Source organism: Lutra lutra, chromosome 2 (assembly GCF_902655055.1).
Source record: "Lutra lutra chromosome 2, mLutLut1.2, whole genome shotgun sequence".
NCBI classification, from domain to species: domain Eukaryota; kingdom Metazoa; phylum Chordata; class Mammalia; order Carnivora; family Mustelidae; genus Lutra; species Lutra lutra.
In genome coordinates, this window is record NC_062279.1 from 40,085,661 (window position 1) to 40,102,365 (window position 16,705).

The following is a 16,705-nucleotide window of genomic DNA, read 5'->3' on the forward strand; positions in this document are numbered from 1 at the left end:
GCCTTCTGCAGATCATGATTCCAGGGTCCTGGGATTGAGTCCCTCATCAGGCTCCTTGATCAGCAGGGAGCCTGCTTCTCCCTCGGCCTGCTCTGCCTGTTCTGCCTGCAGCTCTCCATGCTTCTGCTTTCTCTCTGACAAATAAATAAAATCTTTAAAGAACAACAACAAAAAAAATTGAGCTCAGAATAAAGGATTTTTTTTTTTCCAAATAGTGGTTCTGATACATTCTTTCTGTTATTCTAAGAAATGCCTGTGATTTAAGTGTGTTGTGTATGTTTGTATATCACCACACATTTGATTGGGTAGAAGTATCCTTAGAACAACACTTGCTTAAAAATGTGTTTTTGGGGCGCCTGGGTGGCTCAGTGGGTTAGGCCGCTGCCTTCGGCTCGGGTCATGATCTCAGGGTCCTGGGATCGAGTCCCGCATCGGGCTCTCTGCTCAGCAGGGAGCCTGCTTCCCTCTCTCTCTCTGCCTGCCTCTCCATCTACTTGTGATCTCTCTCTGTCAAATGAATAAATAAAATCTTAAAAAAAAAAAATGTGTTTTTGATTAATAAAAAGCTTTGGCATTAACAACCAGAATGTCAGAATGTCAGAATTTAGTAGTGCTGCCAAAACACTTTGGTTTTTTTTAATGAGATCCATCACGCAAAGCATTATACAGCTTGGCATTCCAAATAGATGACTCTTTTACCAAAAGATCACTTTAACAGTTTCACAGTGAGACTCCGTCATGTAATACTTGAAGTGCTGAGACAAGCTTCTGGTATATGTGTGGAGAGGTTTTTTTGGATGTATGGGAAGAGAGGCAGGTTGAGGCTAAAATTCCCTAATTACTTTACTCTTCTAAATGTTACTTATTAAAACATATTTACCATATTTGTTAGAACCCAGATGGCCTGTTGATTTTTGTTTGTTTTGTTTAATGCCACTTTTTCATTCATTGTTGGATTTGCAAACAAGGAAAACTACTTCTAGTGCTTTTTCATAAGACAAGAAATTATCTTTTTCTACTGACAGCTAAGAGATCCTTCTCTTTTTGGTAGTGGTGAGAGTAGAGTGACTAAGATTGATGAAGTTGGTACTTTAGCTTATTAGTGATGTGTGTATTTTAAAGTCCAGGGATATGCAGTATTTGTTTAATTATGATGTCACTTTCTATCTTAACTTCATCTTAATTCTTTGTCCTAAGCAGCTCTCAAGTTTATTAAGATTATTCTGTAATAGAAAGTATTAAGGTAGGAATTGTACATGATGCAGTGCTTTGATGTCACACAAAAATAAAGCACAGACATCAGAGTTTTTTTTTAACCTGTAACAAAGTATATATATGTAACAAAGAGACAGATAATTTTTAAATTTTAGGAATAGTAATAAGGAATTCTTTCCATTCTGACTGTAGGCTTTGTTTCATTATCTAATATCCCTAAGAAGCTATATTCCTGTGACCTTTAGCTGTAGCCTCAACGTTGTAATGGTGATGGTGGTGGTGGTGGGCTTACCTTAAAGAAACAGAAATACTGTGATTTTCAGCCTTTACTTACCTGTGATGCATATAACATGAAGAATTCCTAGGAAGAATGAAAACACAGAAAACTACTTAAAAATTCATAAAGTGTGAGACTTTACTCCTTGAGTATCTTTAACTTGAACAGTGACATTCCAGATTGTTCTTATTTTCAGAGTACATCCAAGCCATTATGATGATGGAGGAATCTGTTCAACATGTTGTCATGACAGCGATTCAAGAGGTATGTCGGAGCTTTATGCTTACTGTTTGTGAGAAATTAAAGGAGCAAACTGGAATAGTAGATGTGGAAATTTTAAAGAGATTCTCCTCATTTTTTGAGAATTTTTTTCTTTGCATTTATGATATACTGTGCCTCATTTTTATTTAAAAAAATCATACATTTGAATTTCTCATTTGCATTTAAATCTTACACATTTGTCTTGTAGGTATATGTATTCAATAACTACTGAATATTGCAATATTCAGTATTACAGTATTACAGTACTACTACTATTAAAAATTTTTAATTTTTAAAAATGCCCCAGTGAACTACAAATAGTAGACCCATTTCTTTTTTTTTTTTTTTTTAAGATTTTATTTATTTATTTGGCAGAGAGAGATCGCAAGCAGGCAGAGAGGCAGGTAGAGAGAGAGGAGGAAGCAGGCTCTCTGCCAAGCAGAGAGCCCGATGCGGGGCTCGATCCCAGGACCCTGAGATCATGACCTGAGCCGAAGGCAGCGGCTTAACCCACTGAGCCACCCAGGCGCCCCAGTAGACCCATTTCTAAAGCCATTGTAAATACGTATCTTAAACCAGCAGTCTACCTCACGCTTAATTATTGGTTTCTCGTTTGGCAGAAGGTGGGTCTTCAACTCCAACCATACCCAAAGCTACTTCTAGATGAATATTTATACTGAAACTGTAGGGGAGGAAAAATACCTTTTTCTTCTACCCATCCAAGTTCTCAGCTGAGACCTCTGTATCAAAGGACAGATGAATAAGGATACACATGTATTTTAGTTTTTTACATGACATAGAGACCTTTTTAAGGAAATGAAGATGAAAAAAGTGTTTTTTATTTATTTTTTTCAAAGAAGTGTTTAAACTTGAGAGTTTTAGGGCTGAGTTTGATGAAGAATGGAGAATCATGGAAAAATATGATAGGGCACACAAGGGTTTGAGCTAAGGATAGTAACCTGGGGGAAACAGCAATTCCTATTGATTCAAGATTCTTTCAGAATCCCTCTATCTTTGGAGATAAGGATGCTTCTTTCCTTTGCTTTGAGTATAGGGAAGATACCTCTTACATGAGGATTTTATGACCTGCTTCAGGAGAAGGTAGAAAATCTATCCTGTATCTGCTTTTTCTCAAACTCCTTCAGCTTCAAGTGTTCAGTATGCCAAGGTGCCATACTTTGGGGTAGCGTGTCATGAGCTCCATCAAAAGTGAGACATAAAACTATAAAAGTAAAAATAAAATGTAAGGTAATAACCAGTTGATTTCCGGATGTGAGAATGTTTTTAATCATGAAGGCAATGGAACAAACTGTTAGGGATACTAGAGAACAGTATAGGACTTGAACATGCACCTGACAGAGAAAAAAATACGACAGCATGAAAAATGCTAAATGTCAGTTAAGTTGTATTTTTTAAGAAATCTGACCATCTGACTATAAATCCAGGAGTTCCCACCACCGCCCCCCAGGGTTCTGACTCATAGAACTCAGGAATGATGACAGTATTATTATAGCAAGTGAATACAAACCAGAACCAAATCCCCCCCACCCCAAAAATGCATATAGTGAGGTCTAGGAAGTCCCAAATGCAGTTTCTGTTGTTCCCTCTCTGTGGAATCAAGACCTATCACACTCCCAGCACATTACTGTGTGACCGTTCCAAAGTACTGCCAACTGTTAGGGCTCACCTGAGTTTTCATGTTTCTAAGTTTTTATTGGGGTTTCATTATGTAGGTGTGATTGATTGTATCAGTGACCATGGGGTTGAAGGCAGTTTCCAGCGCTCCTCCCCCCAAAGTCAAACTGATTATGAAGTGGCTCAAAGACACAGTCCTCTGATACATGACTGGTTTTTCTGGTATGACCAGCCTCCAATTTGATCATCCAGTTTTTTAGTTTTAACTACCTAGGACCCACAAATAAAAAAGTTACTCTTATCAGGAAGGAAATACCAGAGATTGAGGGGCTGCTTGCCAGTAATAGGACAAAGGCCAGCCAAATTCCTTACTACAGGACCTTTCAAAAAAGCAAAGCTTTTGTTTTATTCATTTATTTTTTAAAAGATTTTATTTATTTATTTGACAGAGACACGGCGAGAGAGGGAACACAAGCAGGGGGAGTAGGAGAGGGAGAAACAGGCTTCCCATGGAGCAGGGAACCCGATGTGGGGCTCTATCCCAGGACCCTGGGATTGTGACCTGAGCTAAAGGTGGATGCTTAATGACTAAGCCACCCAGGCACCCCCAAAAAGCAAAGCTTTTAAAAGACGATCAGTTTAGCAGTCAGCTCTGATGATAGGAAGATTAAACTGGTACATCTTTTTAAAAATATTATACTCTTGTATTATATGAGATATTAGGTCATGAGTGTTAAAATATCAAAATAATGATCTCTCAAGCAAGATAGAAGTTATTTTGCTCCTAAGTCCTCTTGGATTTTGCTCTATAGTCATCAGGGACACAGCTTTCTTATTTCCTTAAGACATGTTTCCGACTTAGTGGTTCAGCTGTGGCTTCTCAGGTGCCAGCTATCACATTCCATTTCCAGCCATCAGGAAGGACTGAAGGAAGAGTTATCCACTTCCTCTAAATAAACTCAGCAGTTCTCCCCTGTGTTAACCAGATATTATTCATGGAGCCACACAGATAGTCCCAAAACCAGCCAAAATATGAGGAGTCTGTTACTCCAAAAAATAAGAAAAAGAATAAGGGGCCACTAACAGTTCTGCCTTACTGTAATTGATCCTATAATTCTGTTTTTAGGAATTTATCCTAAGGAGATCTGAAATACAGAGATACAGTAATAGCAGACATTATGTCAAACCTACTATGTGCTAGATAGTGCTAGTACTTAATAAATACATTGTGTCTCTTAACTCATTTAAAATTCACAATTATAATTAATGCTACTGAAATGTAGACTTAAAATTATTAAATTGGCAAATTTTGTGTTCTATATATTTTATCAAAATTTTTTTATTTTATTTATATTTATTTTGTAGACTTAAATTTATTAATTTAGACTTAAAATTATTAAATTGGCAAATTTTATGTTCTATATATTTTATCAAAAATTTTATTATTTCTATTATTTTTTAAAACATTTTACTTATTTATATGACAGAGATCAAAGTAGGCAGAGAGGCAGGCAGAGAGAGAGGGGGAAGCAGGCTCCCCACTGAGCAGAGAGTCCAATGTGGGGCTCAATCCCAGGACCCTGGGATCATGACTTGAGCCAAAGGCAGAGGCTTTAACCAACTGAGCCATTCAGGTGCCCTAATTTTATCAAAATTTTTTTTAAACGAAAAATTAATTTAATATTTTGAGGTATACACTGTTATTGTCCCCAGTTTATTAAAGGGGAAACTGAAGCATAGACAGTGTGAGTAACCTCAAGTTCACACAAGAAGTAGCAGCAGAGTTAGAACTCAGATTTAAGCAGTCTGAGTTCAGAGCCCACGCCCAGAACCATTATGCTGTATTGCTTCAAGATTTATTTCACATTATTTTCTAGTACGGAAACAGAAATAGCCTAACCACCTAAATTACAGTAGAATAATATATTGACATATTAGGTAGCGTTAAAGTGAATTTCTGAAAAATACGTAAAAATATGGGTAAGGCTTATTAGGGAAACAGGACACATGACCAATAAAATCCCATTTCTGTTTAAAATAGAAATTAAGATGAGTGAAAAATGACAAAATGTTAACCATCTCTAAATGGTTGGATATTCTGTGCTCTTTTCTGTATTTGCCAATTTTTCTATAATTATAGGTTTGTAATTATAATCAGGAATATTTTTAAAATTAAAATACGTCGGGGCACCTGGGTGGCTCAGAGGGTTGATCCTCTGCCTTTGGCTCAGGTCATGATCTCAGGGTCCTGGGATCAAGCCCCACATCTGGCTCTCTGCTCGCCACGGAGCCTGCTTCTCCCTCTCTCTCTGCCTGCCTCTCTGCCTACTTATGATCTCTCTCTGTCAAATAAATTTTAAAAATCTTTAAAAAAGGGGGGGTATAAAATTACTAAAAATAAAAAAATGTCACCAAATGACATTTAATTCTATGAATCTAGCCCAAGGAATTATTTAGAAATTCAGACCAAAATTGGACACAGCAGTGTTTATCAAACTATCTTACATAATTTTTTAAAGTTTATCTAAGTTAATCTCTACTAGACCCAGTGTGGGGCTTGAACTCACAACCCCAAGATCAAGAATCACATGCTTGGGCACCTGGGTGGCTCAGTGGGTTAAGCCACTGCCTTCTGCTCGAGTCATGATCTCAGGGTCCTGGGATCAAGTCCCGCGTCGGGCTCTCTGCTCGGCAGGGAGCCTGCTTCCCTCTCTCTCTCTCTCTCTCTCTCTCTGCCTGCCTCTCTGTCTACTTGTGCTCTCTCTCTGTCAAATAAATAAATAAAATCTTTAAAAAAAAAAAAAAAGAATCACATGCTCTTCCAAATGAGCCACCTAAGCACCTCCAAACTATTTTATTTTAATAGAAATATGACAACAGTGTGCACCCATTGGGAAGCAAGTGTTTAAAGTAGGCTACCTTGATTTCATGGAGGTATAGTTGATAGTAATTTGTTTAAAAAAATTTTTTTTAAGATTTTATTTATTTGAGACGGAGTCAGGTCAGGGAGGGGCAGAAGGAGAGGGAGAAGCAGACTCCTTGATGAGCTGAGAGGCCAGTGTGGGGCTAGATCCCAGGACCCTGAGATCATGACTTGAGCCAAAGGCAGACACTTAACCAACTGAGCCACCCAAGCACCCCTAAAAATTTTTTTTCTTATGGGGCACCTGGTTGGCATAGTCAGTTGAACATCTGACTCTTGGTTTTGTCTCAGGTCATGTTCTCAATGTCCTGAGACTTGACATGACCTGAGAGAAAACCAAGGTCTGCTCCCATGGAAGCTCTGTACTCAGTATCGAGTCTGCTTAAGACTCTCTCCCCTCCCTTTGTACCACACCCCCCCACACACACACACACGCGTTCTCTGTCTGTAAAATAAATAAATAAATACATCTTTTTTTTTTTTTTTTTTTTTTTTTTTAAGTATCTTGTGACAAAAAGAAAGCACTTAAAATGTCAAGTGAGGGGCACCTGGGTGGCTTAATTGGTTAAGTGCCTGCCTTGAGCTCAGGTCATAATCTCGGGGTCCCGGGATCAAGCCCTATGTCAGGCTCCCTGGTTGGTGGGGAACCTCGTTCTCCCTCTCTGTCTGCTGCTCCCCCTGCTTGTGCATGCTCTCTGTCTCTATCAAATAAATAAATAAAATTTTTAAAAAGAGTTGGAAAATGTCAAGTGAATGAAGCAATATAGTTAGATGTCAACAGTAGATTGTATGTCTTTTATGTGCATGTTCCTTCTATTCATTTAGCACATACCATCAAGCACCTACTATGCACCAGGAGCAATAGTAGGCATTCAGGATAAAATTATGAAAAAGGCAGACATGGTCTCTTGCCCCCACAAAATCTAAATTTCATGGGAGAAATGGCTAATCATGCAATTCACATACATTCAAAGCATTCAAAATGAAAGTACCATGATGGGGAAAATATTAGGAGTACCTCAAAGGCATAGCTAACTCAGTTGGGGACTTAAGCAAAGGCTTCTCAGAGAAGGTGGCTTTTTTTTTTTTTTTTTAAGATTTTATTTATTTTTTTGATAGAGATCACAAGTGGGCAGAGAGGCAGGCGGGGGTGGGGGGCAGGGAGACAGGCTTCCTGCTGAACAGAGAGCCCTGGTGTGGGGCTCCATCCCAGGACCCTGGGATCATGACCTGAGCTGAAGGCAGAGGCTTTAACCCACTGAGCCACCCAGGCACCCCAAGAAGGTGGCAACTTGACTGAGCATGGAAGGATGAGATGAGGTAAGGAAAGGGCAAAAATTGTTGTAAAGTCCGGGAGGCAAGAGAAAGCAAGACTTATCTGGAATGTTGGTTACCCATAGCGACCATGGTGAGGTATAGCGAGTGCTTAGAAATGAAACAAGAGACCTAAAGTCATTAGAATATTGAGCAGTTTCATTTGGGAATTGGGATTTTGGAAATCAGTGAATAGATTTTAAGGAGAAAATACATTAAAGTCTTTATTTAAGAAAATGTATATGATGAGAAGAATGGTTTGGAGGAAAACCGGGCTAGAAAAAGGGAGAGCACTTAAGAGACCTTAGTAATTAATATTTAATTACCAAGAATGAATGATGGAAGCCCGAACAAGGTTATGGCAGTCAGGGTGGAGACAGGTGCACAGATTTGGAAAATTATAGGAGCTTGAATCCATTGGATTAGTAACTAATGGGACCAAGGGGAAGAAGGCGGGGCGGGGGCGGGGAGGGAGTAGCTGGATAGAATAATGGAAATAAAAAGGGCTTCTTTAAAATGGTAGTCTTTTTTTTTTTTTTAAGGGTATATTCTATTTATATTTCTTTATTCAGGTACTACTGACATTTATTTATTTACTGTGATAAAATATGCATAACAAATATTTGCCATTAGTGACATTTAGTGTGTTCATAGTGTTGTGCAAACATGGTTGACTATTTTGTTCCACCTTTTTCCATCACCACAAAAGAAAACCCTTTTCATCCACTACATAGGCTGTTCTCATTTCCTCCTTTCTCTAGCCTATGTCAACCGGAAGTCTGCTTTCTGTCTCTATGAATTTCCATATTCTGGATATTTCATATAAATGGAATCATATGATATGTGGCCTTTTGTGTCTTTGTTCATTTAGCATGATACTTTCAAGGTTATTTTGTAGCACGTATTAATATTTGCTCCTTTTTATGGCTGAAAAATCCATTGTATGGATGTGCAGCATTTTGTTTATTCTTAAGTTGAGGGACATTTGGGGTTGTTCCTACCTTTCGGCTATTGTGAATAATGCTGTGAATATTAATATAAGGGTTTTGGTGTTTTTTTTAACATCCACTATTAATTCTTCTAGGCATATTGAAATTGAGTTTCTTGGTCATATGGTAATTATGTGTGTAACTTTTTTGAGAAAGCACCAACTTGTTTTCCACACATCCTGCAGCATTTTACATTCCTACCAGCAGTGTACTAGGATTCTGTTTTTTCCACCTCTTTGTCAACCTTGTGAATGTCCTTTTTTTTTTTTTTTCTTTAAGATCTGTTCATTTATTTTAGAGCGTGCACAATCAGGAGGGGCAGAGGGTGGGAGAGAGAGAGAGAAACTCAAGCAGATTCTGTCCTGAGTGTGGAGCCTGACCTGGGGCTCGATCCCAGGACCCTGACATCACAGCCTGAGCTGAGGAACCAAGAGTTGGACACTGAACTGACTATGCCATCTAGGCACCTCTGCCCATCCTTTTTATAATAGCCATCCTACTAAAGAAGCTGAGAAGAGAATGGGTCAGGGAGCACACGTGGGATTAGCTTTCAAGGGGAAAGTAGCACTTGTCTTAAAATTGAAAAAGGAAAGTGTGGGCATGAATGTTGCCAATTTTGTAAATTAAGACATGGGAAATTCTTATTCGGAGACGAGGTTTTCTGATGAAGAGTGCAGAGATTTGAGAAATAAGAAAGGTTTAGAATAATCTATGGTGGAAGCATAATTGTACTTTTGGAGCAACTTTAAAGGCCCAGTTGAAATTAGAAACTATGTATTAATAGTGTTTTCTGATTTAAAATTTTGTTTGTTTTTTTACTCTCTCAGTACTTAATAGTCTGGTGTATGGCCAGAAGAGATAGGTAGAATAATAATATACTGAGATTTTGCCAGGAAGAAAGAATTGAGGGTAAGAAAATTGAGATATTGACAAAGGTCATCACCATAATAGACTGAAAAATCTGAACTAGAAAGTATAAGGTGATTGGTTAAACAAATGGTGAACCATGGAACCCAAAGCAGGGGAGGGAAGTTCCCAAAAATAAGATGATATTGTTAACAGAAGGAGGAGGAGTAAATGTGAGCCGGCAAAAACAATAATGTTTAGTATAAAGTCTCAGCAGAGTAAGGAAGAAAGTGAATATCAGAATGATGGAGTCTCACTAGAAGCCCAGGAGAAAGGAGGGAGGTGTAGGGCTTGGAAACCTCAAATTTAGGAGCACATAAATTAAACGTAATTGAATGAGAGACTAGGATTGAGAACAGGTTGTATTCAGAGTGTAGGACACTTAGGTTTTTATTCGGAGTTGTTGCTGTATTATGATGAGGACTTAACTATAACAGTGGGAAAAGGAAAAAGACGAAGAAACACTTCTGGTCCTTCTACTACCTGTCTCTGATTAGATAGGGCCTCTCTGAGCCTGGAGCAGCCCGTTATCACATTCTAATAACGCTTGTCTTACTCACTTGACCTATGTGTGCTACACCCTTGGATGATAGCTTCTTAAATATTTCAGAATTATAAAGGTGATTGTTCTGGATGGTAGAATAATGGTTTTCCTTTTTATATTTTTATGAATTGTATATTCTTTACAATGGGACTATTTTTTGTTGGAAGAAGTCTCAAAAATCTTATGATTAAGAGGAAAGCATAAAGAGGAAAGCATAAACATTGAAGCCAGTGTTTTTTACTCTTCCTGAGATTTTTTTTTTCCCTAATTATGCTGAGGGACTTTGAACTCTTCTCATCCCATTAATATAGAGCAGTGATTCTCAAACTTCAGTATGTATTAGAGTCACCCAGAGGACTTTATTAAATATGTTGCTGAGCCCTAGCAGCCCCCCTCCCCTCCCCAGTTTCTGAGTCCATAGACCTGAGCTGGGACCCAGTAATTTGCATTTCTGAAGAGTTTCTAGGCAACACTGATGGTTTGAGAACTTCACTTTGAGAACCACTGATAAGGAGAAAAAAAAAGTACAGCTGAACATAACAATTTTCTGATCTCTCAAAGAGTGTTACTGAAGGCTGATATTACAAGATCTCTCTCAACAGTGCATCCCCACATTTCTAATTGTCCCCCTTTCTTTTGTCCCTCAACATAAGAAGGAAAGAGTAGAAAATTGGGACCATTTGAGTCTGCCCCTGACATTTGTCACAATTAGAAATTTATCCCCTTTACCCCCAAACCCTCACATGTTATATGGCTCCTCTCTCTGCAACACCAGGGTGAGAGAGGCTAAGAAATAGAGAGAGGGTGTGTGTGTGTGTGTGTGTGTGTGTGTGTGTGTGTGTGTGTGTGAGATAAACATCAGCCAGTTCATTTTGGCTAATACTGATATTGCCCATATTTATTTTTTAGATAGAGTTACATCAGTGTTGCTGTTTTTTTACTGAGAAGTCAGTTTTTAAATACTTAGCCACTTTTTTAACCTAAAGATTTGTCTTGATTCTTATGACTGCCCTTATAGTGAAAATGAGCACCAGAATTTAGACCTGTAATTTTAAATGGAGGCATTATCCTGGGATAAAAAAGATTTTAGACTGAAAATGTATAGGAAAATGTTCCTCTTACATTTGTGTCTTCATTTTAATTTTTATAATTCTGTGGTGGCCGGGTGTTCATGTTGTTGTCTAAGTGTATTTTATATGATGTCATTTTTGCCTCATAGTTAAAATCATTTAAATCTTAATTTCAGCTGATGAGTAAGGAATCACCTGTCTCTGCTGGAAACGATGCCTATGTTGACCTTGATCGCCAGGTATCTAATTTTGCATTGTTTTATCCATATAGCGATTGAAAAGAATAAACTTTAGATACTAATGAAAAGAATGTTTCAGTTGAATTTGCTTATAGAGTATGTTGGTTTAATTATTTGTTTTTTCCTTAAGTTCAAGACTTAAGCTATTTTGCTAGTGGATATTATGCATTTGTAATTAAATTTATAATTTATAATTAAAATATTATATGATCCACTTTAAAATAAATTTAAGTCATTGTAATTCATGTTTTCTAGTCTTGATTTTTTTTCTTCCCATTGGTGATATCTTTCTGTATGCCACATTTAGCACAATAGATGCATTCTTGGCAAGTGGCATGCGTTTTACTCTTATGATTTACTTATAATACACAATACCTTTTATTTCACATGAGTCTTCCATGGCAGATGTCTCCTCCACCCTTCATCTTTGTGAGGGAATAGTCAGTAGATATTTAAATGCACCAAGGAACCTACTATATTCTTAAAGGAACTCTGTCTGCAGTACATTCTTGAAATTTTAGCCAAAAACTTATTTTGTAATTTTAATTACTGCTTTGCAATAAAATACTACAACTTACATTGTCAGTTTCTATATTCCATCTGTCCTGGGACATCTTTTCCAAAGTGTAAACAGAAATCTTTGTGTTATCCTCTCTCATTTCTTCCCATTGGTTTCTAAATGTTTTGTAGGAAAATCTTTGGTCATGGTATAATTTTTTTTTTTAAGATTTTATTTATTTATTTGAAGATCACAAGTAGGCAGAGAAGCAGGCAGAGAGAGAGAGGGAAGCAGTCTCCCCGCTGAGCAGAGGGCCTGATACGGGGCTCGATCCCAGGACCCTGGGACCATGACCTGAGCCGAAGGCAGAGGCTTTATCCCATTGAGCCACCCAGGCGCCCCTGGTCATGATACAATTTTAACTCGAGTTATAATTTGCTTCCCTTACTTTGTGATGTTAGATTTTAAAGTTGCTGCCTTTTATGGATTTTTTTTTTTAATTTATGTTACACAGGTGAGGTCACATGAATGGAAAAGCTAGTATAATTTTTAATCATTTTTTTAATTAATCAATTTTAATTAATTTGTTCTTGCTTTGCTAACCCAGGGTTTATGGGACACAACTCAGAAATGTTTGGTTTGTGTTGAGAATCAGAATAATAAAAATATTTTTTAAAACTGTGTTACACAAAATAACATAAACATGTAATATGCTTGAAGATTTTGTGTTGAAATACTTCTGGCTATATATTTCAACAATTGAAACCCCCATCCTCTAGCACATACATATTTTATCAAGGGAAAATTTTTCAGTTATTACAGAATTAACATTACCAAGCATCATGTAGCCCAGACAGGAAGAAAACTTGTGTAAGAAAACTTGATAAGAGGAAAGAACCAGATTCAGTACAGAAAAGACTTAACAACTAGAAGATACTCAAAGTTAGAAATGGCTGGTTTTGACTCTTCACAAGAGTTCTCAATTTCTCCCAGCCCCTCAGAAAGAAATGAGAGGAAAGTGTTCTAATTCTTTATTGTGCTTATGTAATTATGAATTGTTTCTATTCATATTGAAATGTTTATTGCATCTCTTTGTTTCTAACTAGTTGAAGAAAACTACAGAGGAACTAAATGAAGCTTTGTCAGCAAAAGAAGAAATTGCTCAAAGGTGCCATGAGTTGGATATGCAGGTAAGAGATGTTTTCTGTGTGCTACCTGTTTGAAATGCACCACTGTAAGCAACACCAAACGTGCTGTGTATTACCATACAGTATTGTTGGATTATCATGAACCCTAATTAAGGAAAAAAAGGGGGAAAAACAGATTTGTGGTTAAAGATAGTAGACTCATCAAATATATTAATTTTCTTTACTTCTGGCAGCCCCATTAAATTTAGAATAAATGAATGAATGGTATAACACAAGAAAAGAAAGGGGGGCTATCTGTGCTAGCTTTAGGGAGGGGTGGGCGAGATTTTTTTAAGTGCTCATTTGTAGTGTTTGCCAGTATCCATAGTAGATACTCATAATACACAGAAAGGCCAACTTTTTGTAGATAAGCCCTAATGTGAAGTTCATGAATGCACAGCTTACAGTTACCCTTGCTTTGACTACTTCATTAAGGAAAGTCGGTATTACAAAAGAGAAAAGGAGGAAGATAAACAGGAAGATGGTCCTAGAGGAAGTGGAGAAATTTGGGATAGTAGCAGAGATTAATCTTTTTAATCTATTTAATACTCTCAGTGAAATTAGTAAAGATATTCCATCTGGGACATGATGCTAAAATCAGAAATCAAACACTTAAGTAAATTAAAAATAGAATTGTTAAAGTGAAAAACTTAACAGGATAGTTAAAGTGTATAGGAAATCTCTCACAGTTAAAAAGAGTAAAAAAGGGACGCCTGGGTGGCCCAGTTGGTTGGACGACTGCCTTCGGCTCAGGTCATGATCCTGGAGTCCCAGGATCGAGTCCCACATCGGGCTCCCAGCTCCGCGGGAGTCTGCTTCTCTCTCTGACCTTCTCCTTGCTCATGCTCTCTCTCACTGTCTCTCTCTCAAATAAATAAATAAAATCTTTAAAAAAATAAATAAATAAATTAATTAATTAATTTTAAAAAAAAGAGTAAAAAATTATTTAGGATTTACCTCAAAATTAGATCAGGGCATGGACAGAAAGGTACAAATACATAATTGGCCATGTTTTGATACTTGTTAAAGCTGGGTCATGACTACACAGAGTTCATAATATTTTATAATAGAAGAATTTTACGTTGAAAGGCAGAGGTGTTGGTCATCGCTTAGGAGGAAGTATAATCAGAGCACACTTGCTGGGTCATACAGTAAATGATATTTATCTAGTCACAGTGTAAGTGCCATTAATTGCTTTTCCAAAATTTTAAAACTTAACTCTACACAAATGCTAAGATTAATAATAATAATAAATAAGAGATGATGGTTTTTATGACTAGAATATAAACATTATCTTTTTTTTTTTTTTTAAAGATTTTATTTATTTATTTGACAGACAGAGATTATAAGTAGGCAGAGAGGCAGTCAGAGAGAGAAGGAAGCAGGCTCCCTGCTGAGCAGAGAGCCCGATGTGGGGCTCGATCCCAGGACCCTGGGATCATGACCTGAGCTGAAGGCAGAGGCTTTAACCCACTGAGCCAGCCAGGTGCCCCTAAACATTATCTTTGATAAACTTTGGCAAACTATAGCCCTATGATACACTTAGCTCTGCAGAAAACAGTAGTGACCTACTTGATAATGTGATCTCTAAAGTAATAATACAAACCAATTTCAACATTTAGAATTATCCTGTAGAGAAATGTTATTGCCAGAGTAAAAGTACAAGTGACAGCAGTAGATGAGGACAGGAGACATGAAGGAAAGATAGGGTCACTAATGTTCTTGCCAAAAGGGAGTCAGGAACCACTTCTGTTGGCACAACACCCATTACATGGCTGGTTCCTTCTAGACATCCAGTCTCAGCTCAAAATTACCTGACTTATTTGTCATAAAATACTTACTGGACACTGAGATGTGCCCAGGATGAAGTTAGGCCTTCTGGGAAGGCCTTCCGTGATCATGTAGTCCCTGCCCCATATAGTAAGCACACAGTGAACGTGTGAGTGAGTGAATGAATGGGTAGGGGATTGAGTGAAAAGAGTAAGTACTTGTTTAAGATTGCAGAGATGAGAGGCACCCAGGTGATTCAGTGGGTTAAGCTTCTGCCTTCAGCTCAGGTCATGATCTCGGGGTCCTGGAATTGAGTCCTGCATCAGGCTCTCTGCTAGGGAGGGAGCCTGCTTCCTCCTCTCTCTCTCTGCCTACTTGTGATCTCTCTCTGTCAAATAAATAAAATCTTTAAAAAAAAAAAAAAGGATTGCAGAGATGACCAGACAGGGAAACAAGAATAGTGATATAATTGTATTTGTGGAAAGGAAGGATGACACAAGTAGCTATAGTTTAACCTGTCAAAGGAGTCACTAGATAATGTCTAAGATTGGTAAATCAAGAAATGGTGGTGTAAAACATTTAGAGATATAAAATAACAGCCAAAAACAGTGAAGTTTGGAATAGTTAAAATTAGTTGTCTCTTGGAAGTAGAAAAACTCAACAGAAAACTAACTTTTTATTATAAGCCCCTTTTTCTTGTCTGATTTTTTTTTTTTCTTAAATCGTGTTTGTGTATTATTTTTCAGTACAAGCATATCTCAGAGTTATCGTGGGTTTGGATTGCTAAAGGGAATGTTGTGTCTGGTTTGATCTCTGTCCAGACCACTAAAACTTTCTCTGTGTCAGCAATAAGGCTGTCTGTCTGTCTTACCATTTGCACGTTCACTGGAATAGCTTTAAACGTTTCATTTCCTTCAAGAACTTTTCCTTTGCATTCATAATTTGGCTAAACTGATACAAAAAGCCTCTCTCAGCTTTCAGCTGTCTTAGCTTTCAGCCCGTCTCAGATTTCAACATGCCTTCTCACTAAGCTTAATCATTTCTGGCTTTTGATTTAAAATGAGAGATGTATGACTTTTTACTTGAATACTTAACAGTGCATTGTAGGGTTATTAATTGGCCTAATTTCAGTATCATTGTGTCTCAGGTTATAGGGAGGCCTGAGGAGAGAGGCCAGTGGGAAAAGGAACAGCTGGTTGGTGAAGCAGTGAGAACATACTCAAAAGTTATCAGTTAAATTCACCATCTTATATGGGGATGTTTTGTGGCACTCCAAGGCAGTTACACAATAGTAGTATCAAAGATCACAGATCACCATTCAATCATAAGGGGAAAGTTTAAAATATTGCAAGAATTATCAAAATGTGGGGCGCCTAGGTGGCTCAGTGGGTTAAGGCCTCTGCCTTCAGCTCTGGTCATGATCTCGGGGTCCTGGGATTGAGCCCCACATCGGGCTCTCTGCTCAGCGGGGAGCCTGTTTCCTCCTCTCTCTCTGCCTGCCTCTCTGCCTCTTTGTGATCTCTGTCTGCCAAATAAATAAATAAATAAATCTTTAAAAAAAAAGAATTATCAAAATGTAACAGAGACAGGAAGTGAGCAAATGCTATTAGGAAAATGGTGCCTATAGACTTGGTTGCCATGAACCTTCAGTTCGTAAAAATTGCAATACTGAGATGTGCAATAAAATGAGGTATGCCTGTGGTCTCCTTTTTCTGTGTGTGTGAAAAAGACTTCTGCTAATTATATAGGCATACCTCTTTTTTTAAAAAAGGATTAAAGAGCAGAAATGAATGAAATGGGCCCGTGGCACAGGATAGAGCCACTGCTGTCTTCTGAGAAAAGACCCATGCATTTATGGAAATCTGTCAAATTATAG

The 16,705-nt window shown here is 37.7% G+C and overlaps 1 protein-coding gene across 2 annotated transcripts in view; it reads left to right on the plus strand.

Moving 5' to 3' along the window:
- Positions 1 to 16,705, plus strand: part of HOOK3 (hook microtubule tethering protein 3) — a 120,415-nt gene that overhangs the window by 38,515 nt on the left and 65,195 nt on the right. For both annotated transcript variants that reach the window (XM_047717228.1, XM_047717229.1), the window contains exons 6-8: positions 1,689 to 1,756; positions 11,311 to 11,373; positions 12,979 to 13,062. In XM_047717228.1, coding sequence (XP_047573184.1) covers positions 1,689 to 1,756; positions 11,311 to 11,373; positions 12,979 to 13,062 — 215 coding nt within the window. The remainder of the gene's footprint in view (positions 1 to 1,688; positions 1,757 to 11,310; positions 11,374 to 12,978; positions 13,063 to 16,705) is intronic.